The sequence below is a fragment of the Oryctolagus cuniculus genome, chromosome 3 (assembly GCF_051225735.1).
Source record: "Oryctolagus cuniculus isolate XC-2025 breed Fujian yellow rabbit chromosome 3, ASM5122573v1, whole genome shotgun sequence".
In the NCBI taxonomy this organism is placed as follows: Eukaryota; Metazoa; Chordata; class Mammalia; order Lagomorpha; family Leporidae; genus Oryctolagus; species Oryctolagus cuniculus.
The window spans coordinates 80439160-80460323 of record NC_142869.1 but is presented as its reverse complement, the minus strand read 5'-3'; the positions used below and the strand labels follow the sequence as shown (position 1 = coordinate 80460323).

At 38.1% G+C, this 21164-nt stretch overlaps 1 protein-coding gene across 4 annotated transcripts in view; it reads left to right on the top strand.

Moving 5' to 3' along the window:
- Positions 1-19275, top strand: part of TANK (TRAF family member associated NFKB activator) — a 90177-nt gene extending 70902 nt beyond the window's left edge. For all 4 annotated transcript variants that reach the window (XM_070070763.2, XM_008258661.5, XM_008258662.5 and 1 more), the window contains exons 5-8: positions 5202-5278; positions 6200-6315; positions 14428-15008; positions 18415-19275. In XM_070070763.2, the coding sequence (XP_069926864.1) occupies positions 5202-5278; positions 6200-6315; positions 14428-15008; positions 18415-18591 (951 nt within the window). In that variant the 3' untranslated portion in view covers positions 18592-19275. The remainder of the gene's footprint in view (positions 1-5201; positions 5279-6199; positions 6316-14427; positions 15009-18414) is intronic.
- Positions 19276-21164: the final 1889 nt, after the last annotated feature.

Here is a 21164-nt window from a genome sequence, read left to right as displayed (position 1 = left end):
ACTTAATTAAATTGGTAACTTGTTCAGCCTCCATTTTGCACAGAAAAGCATCCCCACAGTTAAATTTTATGAAAATTCAGAAAGATATATGCAAAAGGTACCTAATACAAAGTAAAAGACTTAAGAAAACAGAACGAAAGTATTAATCTCCCTCTTCCTGAAATTAACTTTGGTATAGTTGAAATTTTAGTAATTGTAGCAGTTGTGGTAGAGGATTTTACCTTTTTTTTTTTTTTCAAAGAACACGTTTTATTGTAGCCTTGAATTGATAGAGATTTTCTTGAGATTTACGTTGAACTGGAACCCTGTAAAGAACTTGGAAGTAAGGGGGTGTCTCATTTTATTTTTATATTGTTTATTTTTCTTGCCACTTCCTTCAGAACTCTGGGATGAATCCCATTTTGCCTGGAGTTGTTCCCACACTGGCAGTGTGTCTGCCTAGCACACTGTGTCATGCGGAACAGACAAGGCTCCTAGGATTTGTGTTCCTCTTACATTGCTAGATTTTCAGGAATGTTAATGATGGTGAGAGAAGCATAGGTTGCATATGGCCATTAAGTTCTTATAAATACAGTTTCCTTGCATCTTTTTCTAGCCTTTTGTCCTCAGACTCTTTATTTTACTGTGCTTTTGCATCAAATCATCTTTTGTAATTTTTTTTTCTGCTCCTGTTTTCTGCCTCATCTTTTTCCTTCTTTTAGCCCTTTCTTTCATTTTCTTCCTAATTCAACCATATCCAATGCTGACACCACCGTAACATCTTTTGTTTCAGCATATCTAAAACTGGTAAGGAAATATTCAATCTCAGTTCTTCCTTTAGAATTTTATTCTTAGATTTCAAAAATCTAAGTGATAAGTGGATCTTTATTTTTGGTTTCTTTTTCACTGCTCATTTTTCCTTTTTCTGTCATGAATTTTATCAAGCTAGTATTTATAACTATTCCATAATTTATATTCCTTTTACCAATCCATCCCATCTCACCCTAGCTTAGTTCTTGTTTTAAACAGATCCAAGTAAGAACACAGTTCTCATGTGTTTTAAAAGCATAATTCTGCTGGCCTCTTCCAGAAATTAAATAAAATATTGACTATACTCAGTTACCTGAGCTACTTAAAAAATATTATTTTGCATGTAAAGATGCCAACTAAAGTTTAGAGGGAGTCTTTGATAGGATCACTAGAATAAAGTGGTAGGCACTGCTGTGGTTCAAATATAAATCACTGAAAATTTACCTAATTTATCTAATGCTAGCCTCTAAACTTTTAGGTCCCTTACACATGAGAGAACATACACATACATTAATATTAATCTGTATACTCAGTATCATATTCAAACTTTCCATAACTGAAGCTTTTCTAAAAGTGTTAAAGAAAAACATGACTCCAAATGAGAATTTTTAATTGCTTTTTCTGTTATTTTTTATGCTTTTGAAGATTTATTTATTTATTTATCTATGTGAAAGGCAGAGTGACAAAGACGGGGAGAGAGAGAATCTTCCATACATGGTTCATTCCCAAATGGCCGCCACAGCCAGAGCTGGACTAGGCTGAAACCAGGAACTCCATCCAAGTCTCCCACGTGGGTGGCAGTCATCCAAGCACTGGGGCCATCAACTGCTGCCTTCCACAGCACATTAAGAAGCTGGATCTGAAGCAGAGAAGCTGGGACTGAACTGCACTCCAATATGGGATGCTGCCATTGCAAACAGCAGCTTAACCCTCTAAGCCACAACTCTGGCCTCCATATTTTAGAAAAGGAAAAAATACTTTGACTTTTAGTACTAGCTATTACTAAGGCAACTGTTAGGGGAAATGTACCCTTCTTTTCTTTAAGAAGTGTGTATCTAACAGATCCTAGAATGTACAAAGCCATTTTCCATTATTTGCTTTAAAAAACAAACTTGGGAGAGGGGGCATTTAACCTACTTGTTAAAGATGCCTGCCTCCCATATGGAGTACCTGAATTCGATTCCCAACTCTAGTTCCTGATCTGAGCTCTCTGCTAATGCAGACCTTCCTTGGAAGGCAGCAGTGATGGTTTAAATAATTTGGTTCCTGCCACCCCATGTGGGAGATCTGGATTGAGCTCCCAACTCTGAGCTTCAGCCCCTGCCCAGCCACAGCTATTGTGGGCATCTGGGGGGTAAACCAGCAGATAGGAGCTGTCTGTCTATAAGTACATCTTGCTGCCTCTGAAATAAATAGTTTTTAAGAGTAAACTTGGTTTTAGAATAATACTTCAGCCACTTTTTTCTTCTTAAATATGATTACATTTTAACTAGCCCTTAAACATATGGGTTTTTTATATATAATACCCTTCCATGAGAAACTTAAATTGATTTACACTAAGTCAAAAATCTCCCAATTCACATAAGAGGAAATTTAAGGAAACATTTCATAACATCTTCCAACTGTTGCAGATGGGTTTAACTTAATGGATTTAGTTGAATGACTTATCTGGCACAATACTGAAAGTGTATATGAAAGTGTGATGCACAAAACTCTTATTTCAGCATTCATTCCACAAGTTTGACATTTCCAAATTAATACTTGGGACAGTTTATGATAAGTATTTTAAGTTTTAGTACCTCAAAATAAACTCATTTGTTGAATGATGGAATGCTTAAGATCTCCTAAAATATAGTGTTGAAAATTCCCATATTTTCTTATTTGAAGTTACACTTAACTTCATCTTCCTGCAGTATAGGGTCCACTTGGATATTTTTTTGAGAATAAAAAAGAAAAAAATATGCTTTATCTCTTTCTAATGTTTATTTGTTCTCTGGAATGTTACCAAACTGAGTAATCTTCATTAAGTAGAATAACATAGCATTAAAAAGAAATTTTGTGTTTCCAGAAAAAGTGTTAAAGTTGACATTAACTATAGAAATCCTGAATCATTTGAAAATAATGATTATTTTCAGAAAGTAGTACCCCAATTGCTATAATTGAAAATAGTATTAGCATGCTATAACCATTCTAAACCCTATTTCAAAATGTCTTTCAGAAAACTGCTTGCCTTTTTTTCTTTTTTTAATATGTTAGGTCCTTTTTTGAAATTTTTTCTTGAATACTTGATACTGTAAATTTTCATTTGAAATATCATAATAGATGTATTATGTATTATAGATGGAAGATACAGTGTATTACTTAGTACTACCAGTACTAATTCAATAAGATTGGAAACAGTAGTAAGCAGAGCTGTGTTCCTAACGCCAATAAAGCTGAAGACCTTAGTATAGATATTTCATAGAAATTCCTTAATAAGGGACAGTCATTTGGCATAGCAGTTAAGACACTACTTGGGATGCCAGCATTTCATATCAGAGCCCTGGGCTGAAGTCCTGGCTCTGCTTCCAATCCAGCTTCCTGCTAATACACAGCCTAGAAGGCACAGATGATGGCCTAAGTAATTGGGTTCTTGCCACCATATGGGAGACCCAGAACTAGTTCATGCCTGCTGGCTTTGGCCTAACCAGCCCTGACTGTTACAGGCATTTGGAGAGTGGAATAGCTGATGGGAGACTTCCCTGTCTCTTTACCTTTGGATTCAGTAAAATAAATACATAAACAATTTTTTTAAAAATCCCTTAATAAGTTTGTATCTTCAAAATATTCCCTGCCAATACACCCAAGGAGTCTTTTCCTGATAGATTGATGCTCACTAGTTATCAAACCTAAGTATCACAGAAGTAAGGTGCCACCAGTTATTTATCCATCCAAACAAAAGGTTCTCATTCTTCACTACCCTTTCCTGAATGCTGGGTCAGGCTGAATCCAGGAGCCGTGAACTCAATCCAGAGACCCAGGTACCTGAGCTGTCACTTGTCGCTTCACAGAATGCTCATTAGCAAGAGGCTCAATCAGAAGTAGAGGCAGAACTTGAACAGGGACTCTGATACAGGATGCAGCATCCCTACACCCGCTCCTAAAAGGAATCTTTTGAAGAGCAAGATTAAGAGGACATACACTTAGGTGATTGGAAACAGTGAAGTGGGGTGCGCGGTAGCAGTTAAGTAGTGTCGTAGTTAAGTCACCATTTGTGATGCTTGCATCCCATATCAAAGTGCCTGGATCAAATCCTGGCTACTCTGGGCTTCTGCTCTATCTTCCTACTAATGCACCAGGGAAGCAAATGATGACCCAAGTACTTAGGTTACTGCTACTGCCTCCAGCATGGGAGACCATGCTGGCTCCTGGCTTCAACCTTGCCTAACACTGGCTGTTGTGGGCATTTGAGGTGTGAACGAAGGACGGAAAGTATCTCTTTGTCTTCTCTGTCACTCTACCTTTCAAATAAATCAGTATGAACAAAAATGAAACAGTGAAGCATAATCTTCCATTTTAATAATAGCTATAATAACCTTCATTGAATAAAATCTGAAAGTCACTAAAGATCAATGTACCCTGGTTTTGGATTTAAACTTAAATAAGAATTATACAATTCTGACTGAATTTATGATTATATATTATTAGAACTTCATATCTCTGAGTTTGTCAGTGGTACTTCAGAAAGTACACAAACCCCTCTAGATATGATTACAAAGGGTTTTTTATTAATTTGAACTATAGAATAAATTACTACTTTTTTTAATGTTTTTGTCAGAATAAATGTAATACCAGTATAAACCACAAGGTGGGAGTGAAAGGCAAGAACTTGTGTTGAAGCAGCCTCTGTAATTGCAGTGGCTTTACAAACCTTTATAATGCTTGTTAAATCCTAAGGTGCTGTAAAATCCTAAGGTTTTCTTTCTTCTTCTATAATGGCTACATTATTCAGCACGGAATTGTACCAAAAAGGCAAATATATTGATTTAAATATATATTCCATTATTAGTGCTAAAAGAAGTAAACACTCCGATTCGTTTTCCCCCAGAGTTTCTAGTCATGTGAGGTACTTGGTGATTAAAGTAAGATTTTGGTAAATAGTTGAATTTAAGAAATTCCTTGAGTTACCAACACTGCAATAGTAATTAAAGAAATTATTAAAAATACTTCATATTTTCTCACTTTGGATCTTCCTTTTCCTTTTTCTTGATTGTTCTCATTTAAAGAAAACATATATATGTATATAAATATATATATATATATATATGATCTGCCTCAATTTATTTTAGAGATAGATTTTCCATATGTTTTCTGCTTACCAGTCTTAGGAGTTTGCAAGTAATTTTAAATACTAATCATTTTGTGTCTTTAAGGAAAGAAGACAAGAGCTTTCTTCTCCTAGAAAAGAAACATCACCAAAGAGTCTTGGTGTTCCTTTATTTCATGAAAGGTAGTTGTACATTCTTTTTTTGCCAATTAATCATAAGTATTGAATACATTTTATGTTTATGTATTTTTTAAAGATCTATTCATTTGTTTGTAAGGCAGAGTTACAGAGAGGCAGCAGCAGAGGCAGAGACAGAGGTGTTCCATCCTTTGGTTCACTCCCCACATGGCCTTAGTGGCCCAGGTGTGCTGAGCTGGGTCTCCCACGTGGGTACAAGGGCCCAAGCACTTGGGTCATCCTCCACTGCTTTCCCAGGCCACAGCAGAGAGCTGGGTCATAAGTGGAGCTGCCAGGTCTCGAACAGGCACCCATATGGGATGCTGCCACTGCAGGCAGCAGCTTTACTCACTATGCCACTATGCCGGCCCCATGTTTATGTATTTTTAAATTTTAGCAGTTATAATAAAATAGCAGCCTTTTATACCTGAAAGAAATCAATGCAAGCCTCCTAAAATTACCTAAGTCATATAGTTAATAGCAGAGCTGGTTCTGAAGATTAGATTCTCCATTATTTCAATAGACCAAGTTTTGTGGTCATATGGCTTTACATGAATAGATCCTAATGTGAACCTTACTAAAATGAGTAATATTTAATATTCTATTCAACATGTTTATAGAAAACAAAAATCAATACATTGAAATTTCTAATGTGAGAATGAGGTAAGACAGCCAGTGTCAGTGTTCCATGAATAAGGAGGTAGGCTACTCTGCACTACATTTACATGTTAGAACTTTTTAGCCTCGTATTTTGTACCTGGCTCTCCAAACATTGTAGTTGTCTTTGGGAACATTTTTTAGGAATTTAAAATAATTGTTTCACACTTCAGTAATTATTTTGTAGTATATAAAGTTGTGCAATGTTTCAGTATGTTTAAAAAATCTAGGGTTTTAGCTTTATCTTTTAAAATATTTACCTGTTTTTAGGGATAATATAGAGAAGACTTTCTGGGATCTGAAAGAAGAATTTCATAGAATTTGCCTGCTAGCAAAAGCACAAAAGGATCACTTAAGCAAACTTAATATACCGGACACTGTAATTGGTAAGGTTAGACTGGTTGAAATTGAATGTGAAAGTATTTCTAAAAATTTACTAAGTGCTTTTTATATTTAAATGAGTATGCCCTGTTGAAGTTCTGTAATGTATTACATTATGTAAGTACTGGCTTTTTCTCTCTGTCTTCGTTGGATGTGGTACCATATAGATTGAACTGAATGATGTAATTACTAATTATTTAATGAGAAGTCTCACTTTGGAAAATACAAAATAAATACAGCATTTACCCCTAAAAGTTTCTATTTGCTATTTGTGAATCTTTTTAAGCATTAACTTATTGTTGGACTTTAAAGCTATACTACTATATAAGAGCTAAATAAAATTACAAAATTGGGCTTGTTTTTAACTCCTTCCTCAAAATTTATTCAACACTAACTTGGTTCAAGAATAAAAATGTAGGGATTGACTTTTAACTTAGCAGTTAAGTTGCCCATATCCACATTGGAGTCTCTCATTTCAATTTCTGACCCCTATACCTGATTGCGGCTTTTTGCCAAATGAAGAATCTGGTAGGCAACAGTGATGTTTCAAATAGTTGGGTTCCTGTAATTTACATGGGAGGCCTGGGTAGCATCCCCTTCCTACCTTCAGCCTAGCCCAGCCCTAGCCATTGCAGGAATTTGGAAGTAAACCAACAGTAGGAGTGCTGCCTCGCTCTCACTCTTTTCTTCCCCCTGTCCCTCCCTTTCACCATCCCTCCTTCTCTTTCCAACTTAAATAAATAAGTATATTAATTAATTAATGTTTTTAAATATGACACTCAAATTTTCTGAGGGCCAGTTATACTGAAGGCACAAAGTACAAATTTATTATAAAATACAACTTAGAAGGAACATCTGTTTTATACATATGTTGCAGTAATATTCTTAAAAGCACCACCTTTCCATAAAGCCCCAGACTGGCTTCCTGGTATTTGTTCAGTACTTTAATGTGAAAAGCAGAATACAAGGAATTGAGTGTGGTAACCAAACACTTCTGTAAACAAAAGGAAGGTTTACTGATCACTTCTGATTAATTCTTTTTTGCTCTTGTGATTTGAGATATTCTTCAGACAATTCCCAAGAGGTGTGATTTACATTTTCCCCCTGAGAGATGTTGCAGCAGTGCTGCCTAGCACTCCTTTAATTAAAGATCATTTTCTGTAATGGAAAATAACTTATTTTATATCATAATTTGCTTTTTGCTACTATAATTTTATTTTTAGAAATGTTATACAATGTGGTGTTGAAGAAACAAAATAATCTTTGTAGACCGACATAATTTGTTTCTTTTTCCTTCCCTCACCTCTCCAAAAGTAACTTATTTCTCCACTTTAATTTTTGTTATTTTCGTGAGAAATTGATATTTTGTACAGATGAAAGATACTGGGTATCTCTGAAGTAAGTGCATTATTTTTGTTTATAATATGCTAGCTATAGAGATACAGTACCTAGAAGTCATAAACATGCTTTTTTGAACATCAACATCTTATCAAAACATTGTAATGGTGATATGTTCTTTGTTACACAGAGAACTTACCCCATTATCAATGGCTTAATACTTTGACCATTTTTAAATTGCACAGGTCTAAATCTGAGTATGTATCTGTCAACCAGAACACTGAGTGTTTAACTTCAATTTTTTCCCCACTAAAACTGCTTCCTAATGTTATTCTTATGCTTTATATTAACTGTTGTCACAAATAACAAGTATAACATTATTCTTGAAATGTTTTATATCTGTTGTGCTACAGACTCCAGTGAAGTTTTGCTGGGTCCAAACAGGAACCAAAGTAAAAATATTGGGCTCTGACAGTAGTAGATCAAAAAGGGAAAGAAAGAAAAGGAAATATTTTGGGAAAAGATGCCTATTAAGTATTTCCAAGTATGTATGCCACATTGAATCAAAATATACAGGAACTGTTTCAAATATTATTTGCATGAGATGTAAGAGCTATTTAACATTATTTCCCATAAGTTATTTTTTGTTAAAATTTTATTTTTACTTTTTAAAAAAAAGTTTGTTTTCACCTACTTGAAAGGCAAAACAAGCAAAAGAGCGAGAGAGTGAGCCCTTCTATCTGCTAGTTCACTTCCTATATGCCTGCAACAACCTGTGCTGGGTGAGGCTGAAGGCAGGAGCCAGAACTCTGAATCCCTCATGTGGGTGGCATGGGTCCAGGCACTTGAACCACCATCTGCTGCCTCCCAGGATGCTTTCGCAGGAATCTAGAATCCGAAGTAGAGGTGCAGGGACCCAAACTGATTCCAGTAGGGGATGCAGGTGTTCCAAGCAGCAGCTTAACCAGCTGTGCCTCAAAACTCACTCTTATTTTACTTCTAAATAACTGTATATAATTCATGAAAAATGTTGAATTATTAGAATTGTACATTTCCTTTTTATTACTTTGGTTTTTCTACTCGCCTGCATGACAGTAACCTTGAAAAAAGATAACAAAATGTATGTTTAAGCAAATATGGCTTCTGAAAAAAGTACTATTTGGTTTATAAAGGAGGTTCTGATTTTAAAGGAAGGTACTATTTCAGTGGGATTAGGAGAGAAAAGTATAGGTTTATGAGTTAGAAACAGCCATCAGGTCTATTTCTTTTGCCAACAGAGGAGATAATTAGACTAATAGTCTGACATAGATAATATGGAAAATGTAGAAATCTAAAAATATTCTCATTTTATTTTTTTCCTTGCAAAGAAAAAATATTATTCTTGAATTAGGAAAGTTATTTGCTCATCTGATGGTGTTTCCCTGGTATGGGGTCAAGATGACAAATGTTTTCACATACTTCATTTGAGTTTTACATTTTCTAAGCATGAATTTCTAATAGCCTTGGGAATCTGAGGTTTAAGTATTTTTAATAGATATTAATTCTCAGTGCCTAAGTAGATTAACTCAGATTATTTTAATGTGGCTGAGGTTATACACCAGCTAGCTATGTTGAAAGAAAATACCTGTTTTGTTACAGCTGTTTGATTTCTCCATGTTTTCTTCACAAGGGAGATAGGTCAGTTGCTAGAAAAGGAATTCAGTTTGGGGACTGTCAGTTTGGGAACTCCTCTATCTACAGAAATGAGTGTGTTCAATTTTGCCTAATGGTTCAAAGCACAGACTCTGGATTTAGACTGCCTGGGTTCCAGTGCCAGATGTGCCATTCACTAGGTCTGTAGCTTTGGAATTAACCACTCCATGTCCCAGTTTCTTCACATGAAAATGGGAATAATAACAACAGTGAGTAACTCGGGGTGATTTTGAGAATTATGTGAATGGATCCACATGCAGTGATTTCACAGTCCATGGCACAGGAAGTGCTGTTAATGTTAATAGTCCTTAGGCCGGCGCCATGGCTCAATAGGCTAATCCTCCGCCTGCGGCGCCAGCACACCGGGTTCTAGTCCTGGTCGGGGCGCCGGATTCTTTCCCGGTTGCCCCTCTTCCGGGCCAGCCCTCTGCTATGGCCCGGGAGTGCAGTGGAGGATGGCCCAGGTCCTTGGACCCTGCACCCCATGGGAGACCAGGAGAAGCTCCTGGCTTCAGATCAGTGCGATGCGCCGGCCACAGAGCGCCGGCCATTGGAGGGTGAAGCAACGGCAAAAGGAAGACCTTTCTCTCTCACTGTCCACTCTGCCTGTCAAAAATAAATAAATAAATAAATAAATAATAAATAAATAAATAAATAAAAAATGTTAATAGTCCTTGCCACTGGCCAGCGTGCGGCTCACTAGGCTAATCCTCTGCCTGCAGCACCGGCACCCTGGGTTCTAGTCCCCGTTGGGGTGCCGGATTCTGTCCCGGTTGCTCCTCTTCCAGTCCAGCTCTCTGCTGTGGCCCGGGAGTGCAGTGGAGGATGGCCCAAATGCTTGGGCACCTGTACCCGTGTGGGAGACCAGGAGGAAGCCAGGAGGAAGCGCCTAGCTCCTGGCTTCGGATCGGTGCAGTGCGCCAGCCGTAGCAGCCATTTGTGGGGTGAACCAATGGAAGGAAGACCTTTCTCTCTGTCTCTCTCTCTCTCACTGTCTAACTCTGCCTGTCAAAAAAAAAATAGTCCTTGCCACTAGCAGTGGCAGCTGGTTCTTTAGCATTTGTCCTGCCCTCCTTTCCTTCCTGTCCTTTCCTGTCCTGTCTTTCCTTCTGAAGTGTTACAGGATTTTATTACCACATCAGTTCATTTTCTTGATATACTTATGATTAGCAAAAATTATCTGCAAAGGAAGTACTTTTTCCTAGAATTTCCTGCCACACTCAAGTCTCTTTTTCTTAAGGAAAAATGACTACTTGAAAGTTAATGGACTTGGGGCCAGCTCTGTGGTATAGTGGATAAAGCTGTCGTCTGCAGTGCTGGCATCCCATATGGGCACTGGTTCAAGTCCCAGCTACTTCATTTCCAATCCAGCTCCCTGCTAATGGCCTAGGAAAGCAGTGGAAGATGGCTCAAGTGCTTAGGCCCCTGCACCCACATGGGATACGCAGAAGAAGCTCCTGGTTTCAGATTGGCCCAGTTCTAGCCATTGTGGCCATGTGGGGAATGAACCAGTGGGTAGAAGCATCTCTCTCTCTCTCTCTCTCTCACTTTCTCTCTTTCCCTCTCCCCCTCTCTTCCTCCCCCTCAACCTCAGCCTTTCAAATAAGTAAATAATGTCTTTTTTTTAAAAAAAAAAAGATTTGTTTATTTATTTGAAGGAGTTACACAGAGAGAGGGGAGGCAGAGAGAGAGAGAGAGAGAGAGAGAGAGAAAGAGAAAGAGGTCTTCCATCTGATGGTTTACTTCCCAATTGGCCACAATGGCCGGAACTGTGACGATCCAAAGCCAGGAGCCAGGAGCTTCTTCTGGGTCCCCCACGTGGGTGCAGAGGCCCAAGGAATTGGGCCATCTTCTACTGCTATCTCAGGCCATAGCAGAGAGCTGGATCACAAGTGGAGCAGCCTGTCTTGAACCGGCGTCCATATGGGATGTTGGCGCTTTAGGCCAGGGCATTAACCCTCTGTGCCACAGTGCCAGCCCCAGTAAATACTGTCTTTAAAAAATTCAAAAAAAAAAAAAAAAAGGTAATGGACTTAAAGAACTTAAGAGGTCAAGGAAACCCAGCTAAATGGTTTGAACTTGGTCTCTATTACTTTATGACTCCTAGTCACAAACAGGTTATCTAGTAAATGTAGGTTATTATCCCAGATTCTATGGAAAATAGAATGTAGATACATTCAAAATTCATTTATTGAGGGCATAGAACATGTGCTAGACACTGGGTAGAGTATCAGGGTAAGTAGGAAACAAAACCTTAATTTAGAACCTCAAAAATCTTAATGTAGTAGGAGGAAGAGAGATATACTTGGTAATATAGCATAGAGCATTCAGTCCCAGGGAACCCAAGAGTTAAGGCCAGATGACGTGTTATCTGAGTCAAGATATGAAGGACTAGTAAGAGTTAGACAAAAAGTAGTGGGAGGCAACACCTGAAGCAGTCTGCACAGCATGTGCAAAGGTCCAGAGACCAGATACTGTGACTGTTTTGGAGAATTATATAAACATTACCATAGCTGAACTGTGGGGTGAAGCAGGTATGGTAAAAGATGAGCATGGAGAGGGGACCAGGAGCTACTTACAAGGAGTTTTTTTTTTAGACAGGCAGAGTTAGACAGTGAGAGAGACAGAGAGAAAGGTCTTCCTTCCATTGTTTCACTCCCCAAATGGCTGCTACAGCCGATGCCCTGCGCCAATCCAAAGGCAGGAGCCAGGCACTTCCTCCTGGTCTCCCATGTGAGTGCAGGGCCCAAGCACTTGGGCCATCCTCCACTGCACTCCTGGGCCACAGCAGAGAGCTGGACTGGAAGAGGAGCAGCCAGGACAGAATCCGGCGCCCCAACAGGGACTAGAACCCAGAGTGCCGGTGCCGCAGGTGGAGGATTAGCCTAGTGAGCCGTGGCGCCGGCCCAGATATTTAATTTAGAGTAACCCCTATGAGGAGGAGGGCTGAAGGGGAAGTCGCAAAATAGAGAACAGATTGAATATGAGATGAATTCAGAGGCAAGAAAGCAGTTCAAAGAGAGAATAATATGGACTTAAAAAAAAAAGGCAAGAGGTATTAGAGGATGAACCAAAGAAGTTGGTTGCATGTACTACACATATGCAAACAGAAAATATCTTATGTTGGAACATACTGTGGCAATGTGTCATGAGACTACAAAAACCAAAGGAATATAAAGGAAATGACATTTTTTAAGTACCTTTAACTCAGACAGACATTGTACAAAGTGATCTGAACACCCTGTCTACTTAAACCTGCATCATTAATAAAGTTTCTATTTGTGAGTATACAGCTTCACTGAAGATGATCTTTTTTATTTTTTTTTAATTTTTTATTTTTTGACAGGCAGAGTGGACAGTGAGAGAGAGAGAGAGAGAGAGAGAGAAAGGTCTTCCTTTTTGCCATTGGTTCACCCTCCAATGGCTGCCGCGGCCGGTGCACTGCACTGATCCGATGGCAGGAGCCAGGTGCTTCTCCTGGTGTCCCATGCGGGTGCAGGGCCCAAGCACTTGGGCCATCCTCCACTGCACTCCCTGGCCACAGCAGAGAGCTGGCCCGGAAGAGGGGCAACCGGGACAGAATCCGGTGCCCCGACTGGGACTAGAACCCGGTGTGCCGGCGCCACAAGGCGGAGGATTAGCCTAGTGAGCTGTGGCGCTGGCCAGATGATCTTTTTTAAATGCTAAATTTTAATTTTTTACCATTAATCCAAGGAATGAGTATATATATTTGTATGTATATATAAAATCAACTTCACTGCCTTCTTGAAATGACAGTGTAGAGAATAGTTTAGCTTTTGATACAGGTGTCTCAAAATCATCAGGAAAGTGTCCTTTGATCATTGCCTTTTGTTTTGGTCCTGCACTAGACAGAGTGGATTCTGAGTTCTCTCTGCTTTTGTTTTCTTGTCACTTCCCATGCATCTTGTTGGTATCTGTATCTGCCTTTAACAAATAATATCCCCATTAGTTTTTTGTTTCAAACCATCTATGAACTATGGAAACATCACCAAGCTTGTAAAAATAAACCTAAGATGAGTCTGGGAGCAGAATTTATAGGAAGATACTTCAGAAAGTTTGTGGAAATGTTATTACAAAATAAATATGCATGAGTTTCAACATTTTTGCACCAAAAAGGATTGCCTTTTAATTCCATTTCCCGTTAACTTTTTATGGTACCTGCATGTATTTATGGAGCCTGTAGTTCTACTTCCTCAGAGGCTCTTCTGAATTGCTTTCTAGCTCTTGGCTTTGGCAATGTCCTAGAAAGCTAAATTTGCTGGGTAAGTGGCTTCTAGGTAAATGAGCTACAGAGACCCCACTATCTACCTGATACCTACCTGTTGTCTTTGGAGGTCACAGATAGTCACATACAGTTGACTTAGCATGCATCCCTGAGTTCCATTGTTCTTCTGTCTCCACTGTTTTCCTTCTCCCCAACCTTCAACCTTCATGCACACACACCCCACCCCCGCTCCCTCACAGGGATTACTGAGAGTTGACAGCGGCTGAACTGTTAGAGATACATGAGTATATACGGATTTCAAAACAATGTCTTTGTGCTAAAATAAACTTAATGTCTAGTTCCAGTTTTCCATGAACTTTTTGAAGTACCTCATGCTTAGTTACATAGTGATATTGGGGGTGGGAGGAGGGATAAATTATCTAATTCCTGTGGTAAATAGCAAATGACCTAATTTATAAGACTTTTCCCTTTTAACATTTATTTATCTAACTAAGCTCACAGTTGCAGCTTCCATTACTGACAAAATGTTTTAATGTATACACTATAAGCAAATGTTTTTTAAGTGTGGAGCAGTGTAACTGTGAACAAGATGCAAAGCTTTACAGAAAAGACCAAAGAGACAACGTATTTAAACTACAGTTAATCAGCTACATCCCAGCTCATCCGCTGGAGACTGTTAATATTCCTGGGTAAGATGATAATGAATATAAAAATCGCTGTTGTCTTTGGTTGCTATAAAAACCAGTAGAAAAAATAATACTCATCTGTCCAAAGCTGATTGAACAGATTTTTAAGAATGATTTGAATACAACTTTCCCTTTTATGTTCATTTTCCCTGTAGAAACACAGTGTTCTGTGCCTATACAGTGTACGGATAAAACAGATAAACAAGAAGCGCTGTTTAAGCCTCGGGCTAAAGATGATATAAATAGAGGTACACCATGCGTCACATCCGTCACACCAAGAGGACTGGGCAGAGATGAGGAAGACACCTCTTTTGAATCACTTTCTAAATTCAATGTCAAGTTTCCTCCTATGGACAATGACTCTACTTTCTTGCATAGCACTCCAGAGCTACTCAACATCCTTGGTCCTGCCACATCTGAGGCAGTATGCCAGGACAAATTTAACATGGAGCTCAGAGACAACCCAGGAAACTTTGTTGAAAAAGAAGAAACTTCATTTGAAATTCAGGGAATTGACCCCATAGCTTCAGCTATACAAAACCTTAAAACAACTGACAAAACGAAAACCTCAGCTCTTGTAAACACTTGTATCAGGACAAGTCTGGATAGAGCTGCGTGTTTGCCACCTGGAGACCATAATGCTTTATATGTAAATACATTCCCACTTCAGGACTCGTCTGATGCACCTTTTCCCTCACTCGATTCCCCAGGAAAAGCTATCCGAGGACCACAGCAGGTAACTGTTTTACATTAACAAATACATTATTATGTGTGAACACACATTTTGCCATCCATGCACAGATATGCATCTCTTTTGGGTTACTGGACCTCCTTTTTAAACTAGTGACTAGCCAAAGTTAAGGCTTTTGATAAAACATGCAAATCCGATAATAAGAGACCTGAAATTATGAAAGACAAATATGATAAATCTCTGTTATAAAGCACCTTAAAATTTATGGCAGATTTTAAAATACATGTCAGTCTTATCTATATCTATCATGGTGTCACTTTCCTAGTCCCTTATTCAAAGCTCAGTATAATAGAATTGTTTATTAAATTTAATAATGTGAAACATGTTTTTTATGAAAATTTTATGTATATAATACTCTTTATAAGAATACGATCTAATGTAAGTAAAAAATTGTGTTTTCCTGCTTATCAAATAAGTGAGTTGTCTTTCAGCTAATACTTCTATTACATTCTCAGTTACATTGTCTTTATATCTGAAGGGTTTAGTTTTGGTTTTGCTTGCTAATCTGCTACTGAATAGGCAGTCTAATATATTTTTGAATAATACCAGCATATGTTTGATTTCAGTCAAATATTTAACATGTCTAAAGCTCCCAGACTGCTTACACTCCCCAGCCTACTTCTACCCTCCCGTTTAGATTGAGGTTCTATTGTAGAGTAAAAATTATTCTGTTTAGTGCTCAAAGGCAAGTGAAGAATATGAATTGTTAGAATAAACAGAAGTGTATGAAAGTACAGATTGTTGTAATTGTCTATATACGTTGCAAACATTTGTTTGATTTTTCTATGCTTTGAGATGCACAATTTACACAAAACCAAAAAAAATTGATTAATACCCTTTAGCTTTAAATATTCTTATAGGTTACAGACTTTTAAATCAATCAGCATGCAAAAGAGGCAGTAGCCAAGCTGTGGTATATTTTAATAATGAGAAAAAACTAGGCATTACTGACAATAATTATAAACTCAGTTATATTCTACATTGTCTTTATTTTATAGCATAGTCTTCGGTTATAGTTGCTACTAAATGAAACAAATTTAACAGTTCCATTTATTGCAAGTAGAATTCCTGTGGAGCTGTAAAGTCCATCCATTCTAATATTTGTTACTTTTTTCTCTTTTATACTTGCTTGTTCTTTACTAGTTAGTCTGTGCATTCATGTTTCAGTAGATGGCACCCTGCATTGTACATTTGCTTTCTGTACTACAGCAAGGGAAACAGCTGGTATGTGATTACAACTTGATGGAACAGTATTCAGCTTAAAAACTGCAGGAGAATTGGTGTTGAGCTGTCACAAGACATGGGGCATAAGGTTAGATAATTGATATTTTGGCAGAAAAAGCAAAGAAATTAGTTTTGAAGGCTATGTTACAGTTCAGGATTAAAAGGATATATCTTTAAAAAGGGCTTTTAAGAACATTTTGCTATGTAAAATGTATTAATAAAGCTGGTATGATAAATACAAAATTCCTGAGTTGTTCATAGTAACAAAGAAGTGAAATTTTGAATACATATTTCAAGTTTTTGCTTTATATCAATAATTACTACTAAATACTTCTTTTATACATTCTAGTATCAGAACAGAGATATCAACTTACTTTTGTTCTATATGATTTTTTTTTCTTAATTGCTGACTCAGTGATTGGGGTTCCAACTAAATTCTGTAAAGAGAGAAAATCTGAATTAATAGCTCCTAAGAGAGGATTGCAAGTGGAAGAATGGCTTATGAAATTTAAAAGCTAAACTGTTTCTGCCTTTGAGTTAATTTCTTATTAGTTAATGGATCTTAATAAGAATTATCTTTAATAATGTTTTATACATAACCATATCAAGTTCCCATTACAGTGGTTTCTACTTTTTTGTTTAAACTGCAAACAGTAAAATTTGAATCTAGTTAATTCTAACTAGGCTTTTGTTTATATACTCATACTTATTGCTTTTCTGTATCATGAAAGAAAAATTGTTCTAAACAAAATTATCTTACCCCAATTTTTTAACACTTAAGTGTTATTATTTTTATGATAAAATTGCTGCTTCAGACAGAGGAACTGAGCCAGTAACCAGTAAGTCCTGTGTACTGAAATTTGTATCTCAGTGCCTCTACAAACTTTATATATTTATACCAGCTGTACACAGATGTCCAGTAAAATGTTTTCAAGAAGACAATGATGTCACAAAGGCCAGATTCTTCAATTAGTAATATACCATTTATGTAAATGATAGGTTAACTAGAATGCAGCAAGTTAAGGGAATGAAAATTAACATTGTGTCAGGTGCAGAACTAGGCTGTTTTCTTTAAGTACACATTATTATAAAGTGAGCTCTTTAAGTTGACTTTATCAGGTGACTCTCTTCAAAGTATCAGAATTCAGCTATGTCAGGACAGTACACTTATGTCAAGGTAAGAAAGAAAAATGTTTAAATCATTGGATTTACACAATTGAAAAAATCAGGTATTTTCCAGTCAACAAACATTTATTGAGCACCTAATATTAAACTCCATGCTATTTCTTGTCTTTCTAGATTTTTTTTAAATAAGAAGATAAGTGTAGTTATTTAGATGGGTCTTTGTGCTCGTTATAATGGAAATGGTTCTATTAAATTATAATTTTCCTTAGTTCTTTAAGTAGGCAAAATTTGATGAGTTTCATTTTGTTCAGCCATATTAAAGAGTAATAAGGCCAAACTATTTTCTACAAAATGATTCAAACAATGCATGTGATATTAAATGTCATTGAACGATTAAATAGTTGAAACTTCAAAAGCAAAAAGAACTAATTAAATTTTAGAAGCGTAAAAGAAAAATTTTCTAAAACTTAAAATAATACTGATTCATATGTGATTATTCATTGTGTATTTGCTTTTAAATTGCAGTGAAGTTGAAATTACTTTTCATGGGTGGGGAAAAAAAGAAATCATTTTTCATTGTCTGCACACACACACAGACACACACCTACACACATCCTAATGTACCATATATTTAAAAAGGCCCTATTAGTTAAGATTTCTATTGTAAAGTAGAAATTAATTTAATTTAAAAGTCTAAAGAACTGACTGTTGTTCCAAAACTACTACTGTTGTGGTAAGTGGGCATTAAAAATTGCTGGTGCTAAAACTGCAGTATTCTTAAAATATGTAAAGATAAAATGCACAAGTGTGTGTGTCAAACGAATTTTTAATCAAAGTTCAGTTGTGCCCTTTATAGGGGAAAAAAAAAAGAATTGAGTCATGTCCTCAAGCTGGTTCTGTGGAAAAGTGTTTTGCTTTAATAATAGTGAACTTCATATATTGCTCATAAATAACTCGTTCAAAAAACTGAATTTGAAATTAAATGCAAGTTGATTTTAAACACAAATAACAGAAGATGTCTTTGTTTATCTGTTTCCTGCAGCCTATTTGGAAGCCCTTTCCTAATCAAGACAGTGACTTAGTGGTACTAAGTGGCACAGACTCAGAACTGCATATACCTCGCGTATGTGAATTCTGTCAAGCAGTTTTCCCACCATCCATTACATCCAGGGGGGATTTCCTCCGGCATCTTAATTCACACTTTAATGGGGAGACTTAAGACACATTTGAAAACAAACATATCAAGTTCTATGAGATGGTTTTGGGTTTTGTAATACTATAAATACTTGACTGTAAACTAAATTCGAGATCATTTATAGAAAAATTTAGTGTCACAGCTATTTGAATTTTTTTCTAGACTTATTTTGTAACTTTTATTATCTTATAAAAGATCGTTGCATATAAAACTGTAATTCATTGTATTCATGTTTACAGTTTTATTGTTATAATTCAAAATTACATGTGACTTAAAGAGCTATATAATTATAATTTAAATTTGTTTCAACTCTCTAAGCTTACTGCTTGGATTTCTATTGAAATCATTGAATTAAGTGATCTGAAATGTTTATAGGGTTTTGTTTTTTCATTATAAAGTTTAGATTATTTATGCTATAGGTGATGTTCTTTTTGAATAACCTATAATAGAGAATGAGAGACAATATAAATGTCTGAGTAATTGCCAAACCTAAGACAGTTGTTTACTCAGTGATAAAATCACTGGTAGAATTATTTAAACACTTTAGTTTTTTAAATAATATACATGGTTTTAATTTGTACTGTGTGTGTAGCTACATTCTGAAATGAATTAATTATTAAAAGAGTTACTTATATTGTGGTCATTAGTGTGTTCTTTGTCTGAGTAAAACAAAATTAAATAAATTATGTTTTGGACAAATTTATAAAATTCATGTTTTCTTTCCAGTAACCGATTTGCAGAGTGATGGCCAGATCAGGTGACATTTATTACAATTAGGGTGTCACTTAGAATTTTAAAATTATTTTTCAAACCAAACTTTCTAAAGACACATTTATTTTTAATGGGAGCAAATCTAAAACCCTGTAAGGACTATCCATATTTATTAATTTAGACTAGAACTGTTCACAACCTTGTTGGGAAATTTGTTATTCATTGTTAGCAGCCTGATTGATGGCCACTGGAAGACATTTCAGAAAACTGCAGAATTTATTTAAAATGAGACTTCCCTTTGGCGTTTTTTCCCCTTTGATTCTTGCCTTTTAGGTTTCTTAGCCCCTGATTTCTAAAAATGTTTGAGGCATGGCTCTCGTTTTATGAAGTAAACATTGATTTGCAACTCTCAAACAGAAATGTAAGCCTTCTTGGAGCGAGTCTCTGAAGCTGGAGGGTTGGGGATGGGAGAATATGAGCAGGCTCCTGTGTCACACAGTGGAAGACCCTAACTCGCGGAGGAACGAGAGTGGTGCCCGCACTTCTCCAGGGACCAGGCACATCACATTGACATGCTCCTGGACAGGGGGCCAGCAGTTACTAGGTGTTCTCTGAAGGGTTCTAAGGCATGTGCATCTTCTGTTGCCACTGGGGCTGAATGGAAATGCCCCTGGACAACCATCCAGGTCTCTTCCCTTCATCCCAGCCTCCTAGCTCACTCCTGCACACATCCGATATTATAAAAACACAAACTCCCCAGCGTGTACCAGCCAGAATATACTGCAGTACCTGTCTCGTGAAAGGGAATGCTCTTTTTCCCTCTCCTTTCCTACACGGGGAGAAGAGTCCCTCACACTCTTTGGGGTCTACTCGCAGAAAGTGACTCAAATGGAAGAGGAACGCTGACCCCTCTTCTCCAGGCCACCCTCTCCCCCACCTCTACCACTTTTAGCAGAAGCAGGGAGCTCGTTTCGTTGGGGTTCCAACTTCTGGAAGCCAAAAACCTTCTTGGGCCACAGGAGAGGCGGCCTGGTGAGCAGGCCGCCATCCCGAGCTGCAGAGGTGGCGCTGGCCACGGCTGGAAAGGTGGAGTGGGCAGCCGCCAGGTCTCTCCCTCTTGTCTCTCTCCCTCTGGTCTGGGTCGTGCAGGGGCTGCCTCTTGGCATCTGCTAAGCGTGGCCGGGTAAGAACAGCTCCCAGGTAAAAAAGCTGCACACGCAAAACGCTGAGTCTGAGAAAACCACCCCCGCCGAGGCGAGGCAGTTGTGAGCGGGATGCCTGAGAAGTGGGAGGTGAATGTCCTCGGGAGGGCCCTCCCGGTGCAGCTTTCCCCGGAGGCTGAGGCTGCTGCCAGCGGGGACATCTGCTTTCTTACGCTCCAGCCTGGCTCACCCCGCCCCCTCAGCCCGGGTTGCGTGGTTATTTTACCAACACGGGGAGAGGGAGAGCTCGAGGAGGTAGCAAAGGGCTGGGTGGGAGCTCAGGAGGCTCTCTTCCCATCCCCAACCCCCCACGCCCACGTCCCCTCCTTTCTCCTGCACATCTTTTAACCTTCAAGGTACAGACTTTATAAATAGGCAACCATAACGCGTGTCCGCTGGCTCCCAGGCCCCCGCCCCGGGCTCGCTGCAGCTCACAGGTGCGGGGCCCGGCCTTGTCCGCACCGGGCGGGGGTCGGGCCAGGGTTCCGTGGCGCTATGGGTACAGGGGCCGGCGCCGCGCGCCCAACCCGTGGCGCCTTCCCTCCCGGGCTGCTGCCTCGACAGCTGCTTGTAGCTACAGTAATTAGACTGTCAGTGCTTGTTAGAGGAGAGAGGGGGAAAACACGCTTCTGACAGCAGATTCCGAGACTCCCCAGTTCGTTAATTTTTAAGAGATCTTTAAAG